At 43.1% G+C, this 16943-nt stretch overlaps 2 protein-coding genes and 1 non-coding gene across 3 annotated transcripts; all 3 read left to right on the forward strand.

The window, feature by feature from the left end:
• The first annotated feature begins 199 nt into the window (after positions 1-199).
• On the forward strand, positions 200-12114 carry stimate (STIM activating enhance). Its single transcript, XM_034533151.1, is given in 9 exon segments — positions 200-1118; positions 1120-1165; positions 2900-2948; positions 3046-3141; positions 3294-3415; positions 3684-3796; positions 5074-5151; positions 5403-5546; positions 9677-12114. Coding segments are annotated over 9 exon segments (1311 nt in total). The 5' UTR covers positions 200-569; the 3' UTR covers positions 9791-12114.
• On the forward strand, positions 7204-7276 carry trnar-acg. The gene has a single exon. It is a non-coding gene; the product is annotated as a tRNA-Arg (tRNA).
• Positions 12115-12881: 767 nt separating the features above from the next.
• Positions 12882-15423, forward strand: mustn1b (musculoskeletal, embryonic nuclear protein 1b). Its single transcript, XM_034533152.1, has 3 exons — positions 12882-13273; positions 13384-13507; positions 15223-15423. Exons 1-3 carry the CDS (start codon positions 13265-13267, stop codon positions 15336-15338), a joined length of 249 nt encoding a protein of 82 aa, XP_034389043.1. The 5' UTR covers positions 12882-13264; the 3' UTR covers positions 15339-15423.
• Positions 15424-16943: the final 1520 nt, after the last annotated feature.

Below are 16943 nucleotides of genomic sequence, written 5' to 3' on the forward strand. Positions count from 1 at the left end.
GCAAACATTTGCAGCACATATGTAGGCAGTGTACACACGATTAAAGGATCGTTATTTTATAAAGTATATACGCACATACAAATATGAACAGTAATATGGGAAGATCCAGCATCATATTCGAATAGGTTTTTACATTTGTGTAATACATTTTCCATCATGCAGTTCGTGGTTACGCAGGTCACGTGACCCGACGTCTGTCAACATGAGTGGGCACTGCCGGGCAGGGAAGCAGCTGGACGCAAGCAAGCAGTGACCTGCAATAATACCGTTTCGTTTTTAAATATATATGTATTCAGAGCCGCCGTTTTGTTCCCCCCCCACGCGGTAAAGTAACAATGAACTGGCGCAAATGCGGTTTTTTAGCGCCCGGAAGTAAAATGCGTTCGCTCGCTTTGCGTCTTTTAGCTCGGCGCTAGCTAGGCGAGCAGCGGGAGCGGCAGCCGATGGAGCGCCTTTTTGTGTAGCTATGAACGTTCGTCTTTCGGTAACATTTCTCTTCTAGTTGACCTGCATTGTGCAGCACATTTTATATAAGCGACAGCCTCGGTTGCGTCTGTCCAAGTAGCTACATGACACGTTTCTTCTGCGGGGTCTCCGGTACTAACGTTAGCTCAGCCGATGCGTTCACTGCCGCGCGGAGCTCCCAAGTGGTTTTTTTAACGTTGCGGAGTGCAGACGAGTCGGGTCCCGGCTCTCGGTTATTGCAACTTTTAGTAACATATCGTGGTTTCACTAAGAACAAAAAAAAAAGCCATGACTGCGGTGGACGTGTGAAGCAGGAGAATGAGTGTGCGCCTCTTGGAAGCGAGAGGACGCCACCATCTTTCCACCGAAGACTGTCCAGCTCAACGTATCGATTAGCTGACCAACACTTACCGGAGCGCACACACACAAGAGTCCGTGAAAAGCTACCGCTCTCGGCTTTATCGACTAGTCTCGTCCAGCTCTTCTGTCCCATGGCTGCTGTCAGTAACGTGCTGTCTCAGCTCGGAGACGTGGCACTGGCAGGTCCAGGACCAGTGTCCGTCACCAACACGTCGGTGTCCGCCACTCCGACGCCCGGTACTGATAACCGGGGCTGCGGAGAACGGGCGCCCTTGATGGACTCGTTCGGGATATTTTCTGCAAGGACTTCTGGCTATGATGGCTTTCAGCACGCTGATGTGTGAGTATGGCCACTGGGCTGCTACGTGTCAGATATCAGACGTGACCGCGCAATTAATCCAATAGCATCACTCGGTTAATCAAAGTGGATATTGATATCAGCTGTGGGGCTCGTGCCACAGTCTATTCCCGGAGAAGGTCAACAATAATACGATTGACAGACTTGTGTATTTTCCAGCTAAGTGCACGAGACTGTGTCTGTTGTTGAAGTTGCCGGCGGTGGTTTTTAATAAAAGCTGCCTCCTCTCTACACCTAATAGGAATGGATTCTGCGTCTCTCAGGTTAAATGAGAGGCGTTCTCACAGAAAGAGTCAGTTTTCTTTGTAAACAAAAAAATCACCAGCTCTCTCAAACTGTGATATGGGCATGCAGTTCCAATTAACTTGTGTAATACTGATTTGCAGACATAAAAACAGTCCCATTGTAAATATAAAATGACACAGCATTACCAGCTGCTTCACCGTAAAACAAAACAACACATCATCTCCTTTTACTTTCAGTGTTATGGGAGAACTGATAAGTCTGCACACATTTGTTTCCAACTCACACTTTACAATTTTGATAGAGAGAGGAAACTTTTGTGTAGAATGAAAAGTCCGACTCAGGACTCTTAAGCCTGGGTTAGATACCCAATGTCTCGTACAGCACTGACAGCTGTGTGACCTAATGAGAGCAGCCTCAGTGCTGTGTTTCCCAGAAGCTCCACAGCTATGAGGAATGTTCAGCAGTTCAGACCTTTTTTTCTTTCCTCTGGAGGAGGCCTCGGCCTCCATTCACAATCACACCCAGCTGCACACAGGGTGCTGTTGAGTCTGAAGTCATACTGGTGCTCAAATCAGAAACTGAGGTCACAGCTCTGTGTATAGCTCGCCTCAACGGAAACACGAAAATCCTTGGGCAAATGGTTGGGCAACAGCACAGTATTTAGTGCAAGTCTTGAGAGGGTAGATTGTTCTCATTATGTAGCTCTGTGGGGAGATAGTAGTGTCATGAAAAACAAGCCACTATTGTGTTGGACCTACACTGCTTTCAATGATGAGCCTTCTCGCTTTAAATCCTTGTATCTCCTTTACACAAAGGGATTAATTAAAGTGAGGTCTTCTAAAAATTCACACAGATACATGTTTAGTACTTGTAGAGATTGCTATCTCTGTTACACAAACTGGTCTGGACAAACAGCTCAATCTTTGTAATTTTTTTTACTACAGTCTTGGTCAGATTATGATATAACAGTGAAGTATTACGAGTCTGATCCACTTTTTTGCCATCTTTGAAAGAAACATGTCTCTGTTTCCTCTAAACTTAGCCTTGAACTGAAAATACAGGGATTCTATATTAATCATTTCCTAGCTGCTGCACAGCCCCGTAGGTCATGTTGGCCAAGTTCTGGCCTGGGCCAATAGTTCTGCTTTCTCTGTGACCAACAACATTTTGCCACTGGCCTGTATTGTTCAGTCTGTCTCCCTCTAACTCAAATAAATGCCATTCAGTTTCACGTAGGTTTGATGAGGAAACTGTTACACTGCACACAGGGAATGTCAGCCCTTATTTCCAAAGCATTCATATGTCAGTTGAAGGTAAGATTTCCAGTGGAACAAAACAGATAACCCTCTATAAAGTAAAACGCTCATTGGACCCATAACAGCTCGCCTGATTGATTCTCTGTTCCTCTGTGTCTATGAGTGATCTGTATTAAAATGTCTTCATCATTGTGGTGCACTCTTTCCTGCGCAGTGAAACGCTTCAGGGAGCCAAAACATGAGCGCAGACCCTGGAGGATCTGGTAAGGCTGAGCCAACTTGCATTAATTTCTCTGCAAAAGCATCCAATGGATCCCCCTGGAGGGCCTCTGAAGCATATGAACTGTGCTGTCTCTGCAGGTTCCTGGACACCTCAAAACAGGCCATTGGGATGCTGTTTATCCACTTTGCTAATGTCTACTTGTCAGATCTCACAGAGGAGGATCCTTGCTCTCTGTGAGTCAATCCTGTATTTGAATGTCCTGGATTTAACTGTTAAAATCAATGTTATTTAGATTAGTAGACATGAAGCGTTGAATCCTTAGGCCATCCAGTAGGAACGCTCTGACTGCCGATTCAAATTACATTCACTCCTCTGACTCTCCCAGATACCTCATTAATTTCCTGTTGGATGCTTCTCTGGGCATGTTGCTGATCTATGCGGGGGTGAGAGCCGTCAGTGCGATTGTGGAATGGAAGCAGTGGGACTCTCTGCGTTTTGGTGAATATGGTGAGGACCATGTGTGTGAGTTGTAAAGTGGGAGCTCCAGCATGTTCCTAAAATGCCTGTGAAGCCCAAAGGAGGGCAGTAGAGAGCTGCGCTCAGTCGAGCACTGCAATGTCATTTCTTCCAGTGCCAGTGTGTATCACAGAGGCAGTAAACTCTTACAACAACCTGTGCTGCCTAAAACTGTACACATACCAAAGCAGACTTCATTTGAGAGAAATCTGTCTTCCTTTTCCTGTGTGTGTGTGCGTGTGTGTGTGCATGTGCGCAGGAGAGCCAGTGCAGTGCACAGCGTGGTTGGGCCAGTGTATCCTCTACATCCTCATCATGGTGTTTGAGAAAGTCCTTATCATGCTGGTCCTCCTCATCCCACAGTGGAAGAAGGTCAGAAAAAAAGGAGGTTAAACTGATTTGAAAAACAAAAGTCCCCCGTATAGTCCTGATGATTTATTTTTTCAATATTTCAAAGTGTTGCAGCATTCTCCAGAGTTATTATTAGCCTGATTTTGCCCCCCATCAGCAGGATTTGTCAAGGAAAAATACCCTTTATTTACACTGTTATTAGGATTATGTTACTCTGTCAGCTCGCATCACTTGTGCTGTTATCTATATTTTAAATATTTGGCAGGTTTTGCATTAACTTGCTGAAATCACGAGTATTGTGATTGGTTGAGGTCAAACAAAAGTCAGGAGTGCTTTTCTAAATACTGTTAAGTATGCTCATTGATGAAGAGTCCTATAAAAGTGATCAGGAATTTCTGTGCGGTGGTACTTGTAACTTTCATGTACTTCACAGTCACACCACATCGTCAATATTGGGAACCTGCAGGAATTGTAAATAAATTTTTTGCATTTGCATCGTTTACATCCGTATTTACTACAGTGTGAAACAGGAATGTGTATCGCTACACCTGTTTACGCTTGTGCTTCTTAGATACTACACAGTGTGAGTTCTGAACGTAACATGACAATTGCGAAAGACATAATTGGGTGTTCGCTGACTGGGAATCAAACCCAGAACGCGCCGGTGAGAGCGCCGAATCCCAGCCACTCCAGGGACATCTGAGGTGGGTTTCCTGGAATGCGTGGGGCCAGCTGTGCAGAGAACAGCTGTTGAAGCTTCATAACCTGCACTACAAACAGTACCAATAACTATAAATGTGATATCACAGTAGTTATTTTGAACTTTATAACACGTCCTAATTGGCGCCATCTACAATGCACATTCAGAAATGTTTGCATTTTGGTAGCCTGCAAGGCATTCCGGTTTTCTTTTGTAAAGGTCGAAGGTCGCCATCATTACAATAAAGCATTATTTTAAATCTTTTTTTTTGTTTCTCTAGTAATCAGAATGTAACTCAATGAGAGTTAAAATGCTTCAGCGAAACTTCTCAATCTGAAAGAACAAACATTACATTTAAAAGAGGTGGTTGAAACTATTAAAACCTTCATAATTCCATCAACAGATTTATTTGGTAAACTCTCCTTGAGATTTCTTTGCGTTTGCGGACCAGATGATCATGATGTTTGGTTGTTTCGTGCAGATTTTGTGTGGGCTCCAGTAGACATTGCTCCTACTGAGCTTTGAACTTTTAGTCTGAGGCTTGGAGTGCTGTATATGCTTATGCATGCATGTGTGTGTGTGTGTGTGTGTGTCACAGCTGGCTCTCCTGAACCCCATAGAGAATCCTGAACTGGAACTGGCCATCGTCATGCTCATTGTTCCGTTCTTCGTCAACGTAAGTCTGCTTTTACCGGATGTTTCTCTCTGCACCCTGATCTTACAGCTACGGCTACACCAATACTGCATGTGTCAAGCGAGATATTTAATAATTTTTCTTGGCCGCTCTATCTGTGTGTGTGTGTGTGTGTGTGTGTGTGTGTGTGTGTGTAAATGTAAAAACATCTGAGTTTCAGTGTATATTATAAAAATCACCTCTTTTAATTCCCCACATCATTCACCACAGTTGTTTTTCTGTGTTTCCTTTAGGCCCTCATGTTCTGGGTGGTGGATAATTTCCTCATGAAGAAGCACAAGACGAAAGCAAAGCTGGAGGAGAGAGAGGAGGACTCACGGGGTAACAGCAAGGTGCGCTACAGACGAGCTCTATCCCACGACGACTCAGAGTCAGAGGTGAGTCTCACTGGTAATGCAGACACTTGAGTGATAAGGAAAGATCACAGCTAAACAGTGTCAGTTTTTTATTAATAATAGAAATATAGTTGAAGTTGACCGGCTATAAGTCTTCAGAGTTGAGTGAAGGGCAATTATTTTTTTACTTCTGTCCGCTGTTCCTTGTCTCCGGTACTGATTGGCTCTCTGTTATGGACCAACGAGCTTGGTACTAATTCTGCACTCTCTCAGTCTGAAAGAGGAATGTGTTCTTGAGCTGTTACGGTTGTCATGGTTTCCCAATTATTTTATATGCTTGTAAAGCAGATGAGCCCAACGCAGAGTTCTGCTCTAGACACATTACCAACCATTCATACGCCCACCAACACATGAAGTCATGACACCAGTCTGCCATGAGCTTATTTTCATTTCAACATCTACCCTTGATTTTCTCACAAAAAGTATTTGTTACTTAGGAAGGTTCCTAACTGAGTGAAATGACCCGTAAGTATCTTAAGTGGCAGCCGTGATGAGAGCTGAATGCTGAGGAAGATGCTAAGGAAAGGAGATAATACCAGCAACATTTAAAGTGTAGCACCATTTAGCCGTCCATGAAAACAAACAATATGCTTCTCTTGCACTGATTTAGAAATTCTTTCTTTCAATGGATGAAGGTGGAAGTACACTCCCACTGATCAAATTATACCGATGATTTCAACCACTAATTCATTATAGTTGCAAACTCTGGTCACTTGCTCATAGCAAGCTGTGGCACTACATTCTTTTTGTGTTATCTTTGCAATTGACCTTCTTTTTTGTCTACTTGTGAGACCAGAAGAGGGCCTTTGTTAGACCGTGACCACCGACTGAAGCTGTCATATCTAATATTAACTTGAAAAGATGAGTCCCTTTAAGTGAGACACTGACTTAAGTAGGACCCTCGTATCACACTTATAGTTAAAAACAATGAAAGCAGTTGGGTGTCTCGCGCCAACACAACAGTAGTTTACTGTTGTGACCAGTTTAACAAAACGGATACAAAAAGAAAGAGTGATGTCCTTCTTGTGTGAGTTGGCAGCAGCTCGGAAAGTGGTGTTGATTTATAACCCGAACATGCTTCACTTCTCTTTTTAACGGCTGTTGAACGGGCTGTTACACGTGGTGATATTGTACTTTCCGTGGTCGGACAATGAGCCAGAGATGAGAAGTGAAGATCAGACAGGAGTCAAGAGGAAGTAATCAGGTGTGCAGGTTTGGCTTTCGACTGCTGGTCTGTGTTTGCTGAGGGCAGCACAACCCAGTAAGCCAGTCGGACTATAAACCAGAGGATCACAGCTTTGAAAATAACTTTTGACATCATTGTGTTTAATTTAGCTATTGTAACTACTGATAATTGTGAAACAGGGTCGTTGTGCAATACAGGGTTATTTCTGTTATGAATGCTAGTTGCATTTCTTGTCATTGGGCCACACGTCAGTATCTTTTCAGACCATGCAAAGCTGCTTTACGAGGCGTTTTAACGTTTGAATGGTCAAAGCAGTGCAAACAAAAGCCAGCTTCATGGGCTGTTTCATGAGCCATGGGGAGCATGCTTTCAGCAGAGTGCCGAGCTGTGGGGGATGGGCGTGCTCTGATGAAACAGATGTTTTTCCTTTCGGCAAGCGGGTGTGTGTTCAGCGGGCTAGTGGCGCAATGGATAACGCGTCTGACTACGGATCAGAAGATTCTAGGTTCGACTCCTGGCTAGCTCGGATCTTTTGCTCTTTTTTTTTTTTTTAGGGTGAAATGTATCATTTGCTAATATCATGGAGAACAGAAAATGACTCCTGTATCAATAGATGACTAAATACATGCCATATGTCATTTGTTGACATTCAAAGCTTTTATTGAGGATTTTGAATGAAGCTTTAAAAGAGTGTTATTAATGGCCGAGCCTGTCCTTTGTGTATGTGTGTGTGTGTGCGATGGCACGTAAATGTTGTTTTTGAGAGGCTGAACGCCAAGAAATATGGATTGATGCAGAATATTGTATCAGATTAAAACATGTTTTCAATTTTTTTAATGTTTCAGAATGAGGAAGGAGACAACGATACACATGGCAGCAGCGGCAGCATTCACTGTGTGTGTGTGTGTGTGTGTGTGTGCGTGTGCGTGTGCGTGTGCGTGTGCGTGTGCGCGTGCGCGTGCGTGTGTCAATATACAGAATATATATACATAAGCCGTGCTCTACTTCTACACTGGACATGGGATTTCCCGAGAACTCGCCCTGCAAGAGAGGGCAACTGTGCTGTTTTGATTTTATCATTACTTTTAAAATCGGTTTCTGAGACCTACGACTTAATGGAAGTGAAATACAAAATGTCCCCCATTATCATCACAGCAAAGTCCTGTCGTATCCTCAGTGCAAGTGGACAAAATCTGGCGATGTTACGTCTTCCAGGAACACTTCCTCCATTATAATCCAGTATCTGAGAATTACAGTGCATCCGGAAAGTATTCACAGCGCTTCACTTTTTCCACATTTTGTTATGTTACAGCCTTATTCCAAAATGGATTAAATTCATTATTTTCCTCAACATTCTACACACAACAACCCATAATGACAAAGTGAAAACTGTTTTTTGCAAATTTTTGCAAATCTATTAAAAATAAAGAACGAAAACATAACATGTACATAAGTATTCACAGCCTTTGCCATGACACTCAACATTTAGCTCATGTGCATCCTGTTTCCACTGATCATCATTGAGATGTTTCTACAACTTCATTGGAGTCCACTTGTGCTAAATTCAGTTGATTGGACATGATTTAGAAAGGCACACACCTCTCTATATAAGGTACCACAGTTGACAGTGCATATCAGAGCATAAACCAAGCCATGAAGTCCAAGGAATTATCTGTAGACCTCCGAGACAGAATTGTATTGAGGCACAGATCTGGCAAAGGGTACAGAAACATTTCTGCAGCATTGAAAGTCCCAATGAGCACAGTGGCCTCCATCATCTGGAAATGGAAGAAGTTTGGAACCACCAGGACTTTTCCTAGAGTTGGACGCCCAGCCAGACTGAGCGATCGGGGGAGAAGGGCCTTAGTCAGGGAGGTGACCAGGAACCCGATGGTCACTCTGACAGAGCTCCAGTGTTGTTCAATGAAGAGAGGAGAACCTTCCAGAAGGACAACCATCTCTGTAGCACTCCACAAATCAGGCCTGTTTGGTAGAGTGGCCAGACGGAAGCCACTCCTCAGTAAAAAGCACATGACAGCTCGCCTGGAGTTTGCAAAAAGGCACCTGAAGGACTCTCAGACCATGAGAAACAACATTCTTTGGTCTGATGAAACAAAGATTGAACTCTTTGGCCTGAATGCCAAGCGTCATGTCTGGAGGAAACCAGGCACTGCTCATCACCTGGCCAATACCATCCCTACAGTGAAGCATGGTGGTGGCAGCATCATGCTGTGGGGATGTTTTTCAGCAGGAGGAACTGGGAGACTAGTCAGGATTGAGGGAAAGATAAATGCAGCAATGTACAGAGACATCCTCGATGAAAACATGCTCCAGAGCGCTCTGGACCTCAGACTGGGGCGACGGGTCATCTTCCAACAGGACAACGACCTGAAGCACACAGCCAAGATAACAAAGGAGTGGCTTTGGGACAACTCTGTGAATGTCCTTGAGTGGCCCAGCCAGAGCCCTGACTTGAACCCGATTGAACATCTCTGGAGAGATCTGAAAATGGCTGTGCACCGACGCTGCCCATCCAACCTGATGGAACTTGAGAGGTTCTGCAAAGAAGAATGGGAGAAACTGCCCAGAAATAGGTGTGCCAAGCTTGTGGAATCATACCCAAGAAGACTTGGGCTGTAATTCCTGCCAAAGGTGCTTCAACAAAGTATTGAGCAAAGGCTGTGAATACTTATGTACATGTTATGTTTTCGTTCTTTATTTTTAATAAATTTGCAAAAATTTGCAAAAAAACAGTTTTCACTTTGTCATTATGGGTTGTTGTGTGTAGAATGTTGAGGAAAATAATGAATTTAATCCATTTTGGAATAAGGCTGTAACATAACAAAATGTGGAAAAAGTGAAGCGTTGTGAATACTTTCCGGATGCACTGTATAATTTGTCCGTTTCTCTCTCTCCTATTCTGTAGATCCTTTTCTCGGCAGACGACGAAATGGACGAGTCTGATGAAGACGATGTTCGGCGGCTCACCGGCCTGAAGACGTTGAAGAAGAAGAAGCTCCGCATGGGGATCCCCGTTTGAACCGTGTGCCTCGCTGAACTGCTTTGAGCAGATCTCCTCCGGCAGCTGTTCCCCTTGCAGGCCCGCACCTCCACAGATTCAGTGTCACCCTGAGGGGTTGGCACAATCTGACATGCTGTGATGCCCTCTGACAGAAGGAGATACTGTAGGCGCAGTCCTTTGATTGTTGACTCCTGGAGGACTTCTGCATACACAGAGTCTAACGGGGGAATTTATTGAACACACTGGGAGATATTTTTACGGTTAACCAGGTACATCGGATCACTGTTGCATCTCGACGCGGCACTCCTTGGATGAGTGTTGTGTTTTAAAAGAATAGGGGGTTGGGGGGACACAAACATAACATTGCTAAATCCTTCATGTATGCATAATAGGAAAACCGTAACACTGGTCTAATACTGTTTGGACACTGGTGGCAATGTGTGTGGGGGCAATGGTCCAGCATCAGGTTGGTCGGGTGACTCTAAATGGCCACAACAGACCCGAACATCATGCAAACAAAACTGTTCAATGGGTTTGTTACATGTGACCGTCTGACATGTCCATGTCCTCTAAAGGGATTGGGTCCTCCATGTAGATCCCATTTAAATGTTGTCCTTTTGTTTTCCCATATAGATGTACCTCCATGGCCTGTGATGCTTGTGTGTGTGTGTGTGTGTGTGTGTGTGTGTGTGTGTGTGTGTGTGTGTGTGTGTGTGTGAGTGAGAGAGAGAGAGGGTGTTTACAGACACACCTCTAATTTAGATGAGCATCACGTCAGAGTGCTTGAATCGCTGTGTCCGAACACTTTCCAGTTACACACGTAACTACTTCATATCTTGTGTGTGCTGTTACTCGTGCTAAAGGGAGCACATTGACGCTGGCAGCGACCTTCCACTTTTATCTCCTGTCCTTTTCAAAGTGTTCAACCTGCAGGACCGCGAGCACCGCACTGCAACGTCCGTCTGATATCGACTCTGCATGTGTTGTTGTGGTGTGTCGACACAAGGCGTCAGTCTCCGTTTGTTTGTGACTGTTTTACTGATGTGCTCTGATTGTGTGTTCTTTGTCTTTGAATGTCTTTTGTCTCATTTCACGTTGTCAGGTTGGTGTTGTTTTTTTTGTAATAGTTTTTGAGTGTTCTTTTTGGGCCAAAAAGGTGACTATGCTTGTTCCAAAAGTGTTCTTTATTCCTTAACTCCAACAAGGAGAGTAGATATGGGAACCATCTCTTGCACAATTCACAATTTACACAGCTTTCACCTTTCCTTTTGTGTGTGCGTGTGATTTTATTGTTCTTATTTTCTTTTGTTTCTAATGTGCCTGAATGAAATGACCAGCAGGTGGTTTTCTTTTTCTTTCTTTTGTTGGTTTTGATAGACATATTTTTTGGACTGTTTTAACCAGAGCTCCAGATGTTCAGGCATTCAGCTGGCTCTGATGTGAAGAATGTGACATGTATAGACCTCGAAACTGTTAAGTGACTGTGGACCAGACAGTCGGCAGAAAGTGTACGTGTGTGTGTGTGTGTGTGTGTGTGTGTGTGTGTGTGTGTGTGTGTGTGTGTGTGTGTGTGTGTATTTGTAAGTGTGTGCGCATGCCAGTGTGTATATATACACAGTATACCTGCATGTACTGGCGTGCGCTGGATGCATGTGTTCAAGTGTGCGCAGTTGGTGTGACTGCTGGTGGAGAGTGACATACGGTGGTGGTGGTGATTTCATTTTGATGTTTTTGGCACGTTGGCAGGGAATAAATGACATGTGCATTTTAAAGGAGGAAAGTGCAGCTCAGCTCAGCCAGGACAAAGAGGGCTTTAAGTATTTAGCCCAGTGAGGATGATTACAATGGCAAGTGACTGGGGTAAATTATCATTCTAAATGCTTTTCCAATAAAGAATGTGATACACTGTCATAATTCTTACTAATAATTCATACTACAAGTTGTATGCTAAGTTAGAAATGTTTCCCTTGTCAGTACACAAAAAAAAAATCCAATTAATGCAGGATAGCGTGGGCACAATTAATTGCTATTCTTTACCAGTCGAGGCAGCGCTTTGACACACACACCACAGATTTGATGAGAGGTGCAGTCGCCACTAGTGCCATCCGACCCTCAGTCATGAATGATTCTATGTCCAAAAATAAATCCGGCTGGTAACTTCTTACAAACGGCTACATGAAGACACACGTTTAGCGTCAGGTGTCATTTTTGCTCCTTCAGAAGCTCTTAAAAATACATTACATCCTGCCTCATCAGCTTCAGTTAACACACACACACACAGCATGTATTATCACTCCATAATTATATCATTTGTTGTTTTTCCTAGACCCCCAGTAACACTGGTATCACGACTGAAAGCCCAGTGTGTGGCTTCCAGTACAGCAGCACAGAGGAGGTTGAGTGAGACACTAATTACCTTAAGCCTTGTGAGGGCCTAATAAGCACCGACACAAACGTGTACTCTTTTGTGTTAGACATGGAAGTCATGGCAACTTGGATAAGATTGATAAGATTTAGGAATAATCAGACACTTGAGATTGTGTGTCTTTTTTAAACTGCGTCAGTGCAGAGACAACACTCAGATTAAAAGACTCTCCTGGGACCGTGATGTTATACTTGTACCTTTCAGGCGCTCGCTGCGTCGCCCAGTTTGTGGTTTTAAACCAGTGAGTCAGTGAGTCCATCATGGCCCGGTGCGCGGTAACACCTCAAAGTCACATGATGGTGTCTGGTGAAAATTACTCATTACATAACATAAACACATGCAAAAGTTATGAAAAGAGAATGACGTAATAGTATAAATAGAGCGAAACAACATGTTCACAACAATTGACCCCTTAATGTTTATATCTATCATCTGCTATAATGTGATAATTTGATAAAATAATATTTAGGCTACTTGGTCTTCCCTACTTGCTGTCTTTGGGAGATTCCAGCCTTTGCTGAAACATATTTAGCAATTGACATACATCATTTTAACAGCACACTAAAGCTCCCTGTAAACCTGCCTCGTCCATTATTTACCAATGAAGACAGATGGATAGTTTTCTCAGCTGTGTTTGTGGTTCAGACCTCATTTTGTCGGATCACGTGTTGAAAAGAGTTTTGGCTTGAATCAAGTTATAGCAACAGGTGGGCAGAGTCCCCGCTATAGAGCTCCAGGGAGTTGGTGGCCCCACAACAACATTTGAAAAAGGGGTATCTCTGCCAGGGAGGAGGAGGCAAACAGCCACTTATGTTTTGTCCTGAATTATCAGCTGTTGGTCTGTAAGCTTAAAGGTGGGAGACCCATTGCAGCCGTACCAACCATCGCGTCACACCTAATAATACACACTGACAACAGGCAGGGTGGGACACAGGGGGGCCTGACTGCAGCACTATATATAAGGTCAGGCTTGTTGGGAGACAAAGACACACACTTGAAAAACAACCCGTGAATCTATCTTCCTGGAAAGAGGTGTCTGTGGAATCAATACGCCAACTTCAATCACCATGTCACAGGTAAGTTAGGTTAAACAAAGTGTTTTCGATATTTACAGAAATTGTACACAGTGCTTCGAGTGTGACGACAGACACGATTGTAACCTTCCCATCGTTGATATTCACTCCAGCCAGCCGAGGTGAAGAAGAAGAAGCGTCCCCCAATGAAAGAGGAGGACCTGAAAGGAGCCCGCAGTAAACTGGGACTGAAGGGCGAGGTCAAGAGTAAGACCTATGAGGTCATGGCAGAGTGTGGTGAGTAAAGCCTTTCGTTAATGTTGTTTCCTCTGACTCTGAAAAACAAGACACGAGACGTAACACCATGTCAGAAAAAGCAAGATATAGAAATAGAAGAAATGAATAGAATCATTAAATGAATAAATAAATTCCAGAAATGTTTAGAAATACAGAAATAAATGCACATTATAGAACTGTAGAAATCAATTGAAAGAATATATTTCCCAAATTGATTAAAACCTTTTATTTAATAACATTTTACTCGATCTATGTTACAAAAGTGCGTTCCCTGACCGGGAATCGAACCCGGGCCGCGGCGGTGAGAGCGCCGAATCCTAACCACTAGACCACCAGGGAAGTGTACTTTTCAACATGCAGCGCAACGTTTTAAAAAAGAGAAGACGAAGAAAAAGAAACCATGCCTTGTTTGAAGGAAGTGATTTTAGACATTATCCTCAATAAAAGACTGTTGCTTCAGTTTCCTATAAGCGAGCTAATGTTAACGAGACTAAACCAACAGCAGTGTTAGTTAATGCCAGCAAACCTGCTGAACTTACATCTGGCTACTGACATGACACTTCTAATTATTAACCCTGCGACAGGAGACCGGATGTGGAAATCTGTCACGTGATCATTGGTGGAATTTACTTTTGCCTGGACAGACAGTTTGGCTCTAGCCTACTTGTACTTTACTGCGCCACTTACATTTATTTAACTGCTAAAATGGCGTTGCTACATTTAATTTGAGTTAGTAGTCCATCTTTGAGACACACAGACATGTGACACTGTCTCAATGCTGTGCAGCTTAGATATCCCCTCCTTGTTGTACAATGCCAGCTGGGATGTATTGTTGCTGACTGCTATGTTAATGCTGTTGTTGTGGGGTTTTGTCAAGTTGTTTAAAACAGATTTAACTGGAAACATAGCAGGCATTCTTGCAGCCTTTCCCCTCACATAATCCAGCAGCTGACGACTGTAATTATTTCCTGTGCTAGGCTATTATAATTGATAAATTCTTGAATGATTTATTACCAAAGTATAATCTGCAGCTAGCTGCCTTTAACAATGTGCTCTCGCTCACAGACGCTCACAGCCCTGCTGCACTTTAAACTTTACCCATCCACACAAATATTGTCTCACATATCTGTGTGTGTGTTTGTGTGTGTGTGTGTGTGGGGGGGAATACTTGGAATAATTAAATTGAATGGACACAGTCCTTTCACCACAAATGGTTAGGTCTGACCCAGAAAAATAGTTCAACAGAGTTTTATACCCATACACTTATGTTTGAAATGTTTGCCCTTCCCCCCTCCCCCTTGCTCCTCCTCATGTCCTCCCTCCTCCCCTCATGCACCGAGGCCTCGATACATGTAAGATGTTGGCTGCGGCCCTGAAAAGACAATAGTGATGGACAGAAAGACAAAATACCTAAACAATGATAAGATAAATTAGATTATTGTCCCATTTCGATGGCGCCGATCAGACTAGGTCAAGATATAGTCACATTTAGAAGGACACTGTGATAGATTTCCACCAGAGAATCCAGAGGCAGTGTCTACTGTAAAGATATGAAAAGTTGGCGAGAGAGCTGCATCCTAAACACAAGACCAGCAGACAGATAGAGACATGTTTTCTTTTTCTTGCATTAATGATACCCAAGTGGAGGATGAGCAGTCCCCTGCTTTAAGCGTTCTATTGCCTGACAAGACGTTGCTTGTGTCTCCTCCCTGCAGAACGTATGGGCAAAGTGGCTCCGTCTGTGTTCAGCGGTGTGAGGTCGGGGACGGAGACGGCTCTCAGCCCGCCTGCTGCCTCCAAAGCTGCTGGAGCCAGCGTGTTCAGCAAGTAGACTCACTGCAGTCTTCACGGCTCTGAGTCAATGGGGATGCTGCAATCTGTGGTTTACAATGTTTTTTTTGTGATGATGATTTAAGAGAGATGCATTTTGTACTTGTATGCCGGTACATTGTGTTGACAGCACTGTGAAGTAAACAGTTTGGTTACTTTGTAATGTGCCTGCAGTGCTACAGACAGATTGGATTGTAATGTGTCTGATGAACTGTAAATAAGATGTGAGATGTATTATCAGTGTTGCGAAAGTTTGTCTGATTATTTGTTCTTCTTTTGTTTTTTTTTACTGACCATTTTTACTAAATAAATAATTCCCCCCTGTATTGAAATGTAATACTATTTCATTCTAGTTTTACTCTTTTTAAAACTTTTTTTTTCAAATTCAATGAACAAAAAAGAAGGCGACAAAACATCGTAAGTGACAAAAAGAAACAAAAGGAGAAAAATGAAGAAATAAAGAAAAATAAAGAAATTACATACATAAGTAGAACATATATAGTAAATTAATAGGGGGTCATCAATCACTCTTTACAATTTTGTATCCATTCTTTGTAGTACTATTTTTTAATCGGATAACTACAAAAAGAGGGTAATTTCTATGGAAATGGTAAACCTCATCAAGTAAACTTGTGAACTTGAAGATCTCTACGTCGATGCAGGACTGTTCTGTCACATGCTAAATATTAAGGCCTAAAAGCATGCAGCGTCTCTTTGCATTCATACACACACACACAAGCAAATGGGTTGAGTGAAACGGAGGAGTTAGCTCAGTCTTATGGTTAGTGTCGGGAAGCTTAAACCTTCATGGTATTTGATGTGTTGGGACAAAGTTGGCACCTCTACCCAAATGGCCAAACAATTGTTATGGCTGTATACACCAATTAAATATCAACTTAAATGATATCGGGCCTTAAGGAAACACAAAGGCCTTTATGTTTCAGTTTATATTATGCATTGTACTAATTTATGTTTAGCTTAATCAAGTTACCTCAAATACCGATCACTATCCGGTAGTGCAGGAACACGGTCGGGACTGAAATTATTGAAATATTTAAAGCAACAAAAACAAAGCCCAAAAATCACCTGCTCTGCTTTGTGCTCTGCATCTATCGATAACACTGTAAAATGACATCCATGCCGCAGAGTATCAAGTTCAAGAACTATGGCACAAAATGAGTGGGTCATATTTGCTCAGTGTTGGTCTTGAACCCTTTAGCAACGGGTGCTAAACGCAGTGCCAGCCAATGATGATGGCTCACCAAATGGAGAGCAGAGTACAGCTCGCCCACTCAGTTAAATAGAGTTAGTTCAAAAGGTTCAACGTGACCTAAAACTGCAGCCACAAGACGTCTTTTTAAGTGAAATCAGTGAGGTCACCAGAGGACACGTTTCCTTTCAAAGACGCTCTGTGGTCCAGTTTATTTGTCCCAGTGTCACATCACAGTGGTCGGATTCATCTGCACTATGCACGGCTTATGTTGGCCAAATTCAGAAAACATTTACTTTGCCTGATTTATTTTCTGTGCTTTACAGTTCGCTCCCCGGCGAGTGGAAAATAACACAAACACACTCATCAAATGAAGCAGGGAAAGTGGAGTGAGAG

The sequence above is a fragment of the Cyclopterus lumpus genome, chromosome 5 (genome assembly GCF_009769545.1).
Source record: "Cyclopterus lumpus isolate fCycLum1 chromosome 5, fCycLum1.pri, whole genome shotgun sequence".
Classification (NCBI taxonomy): domain Eukaryota; kingdom Metazoa; phylum Chordata; class Actinopteri; order Perciformes; family Cyclopteridae; genus Cyclopterus; species Cyclopterus lumpus.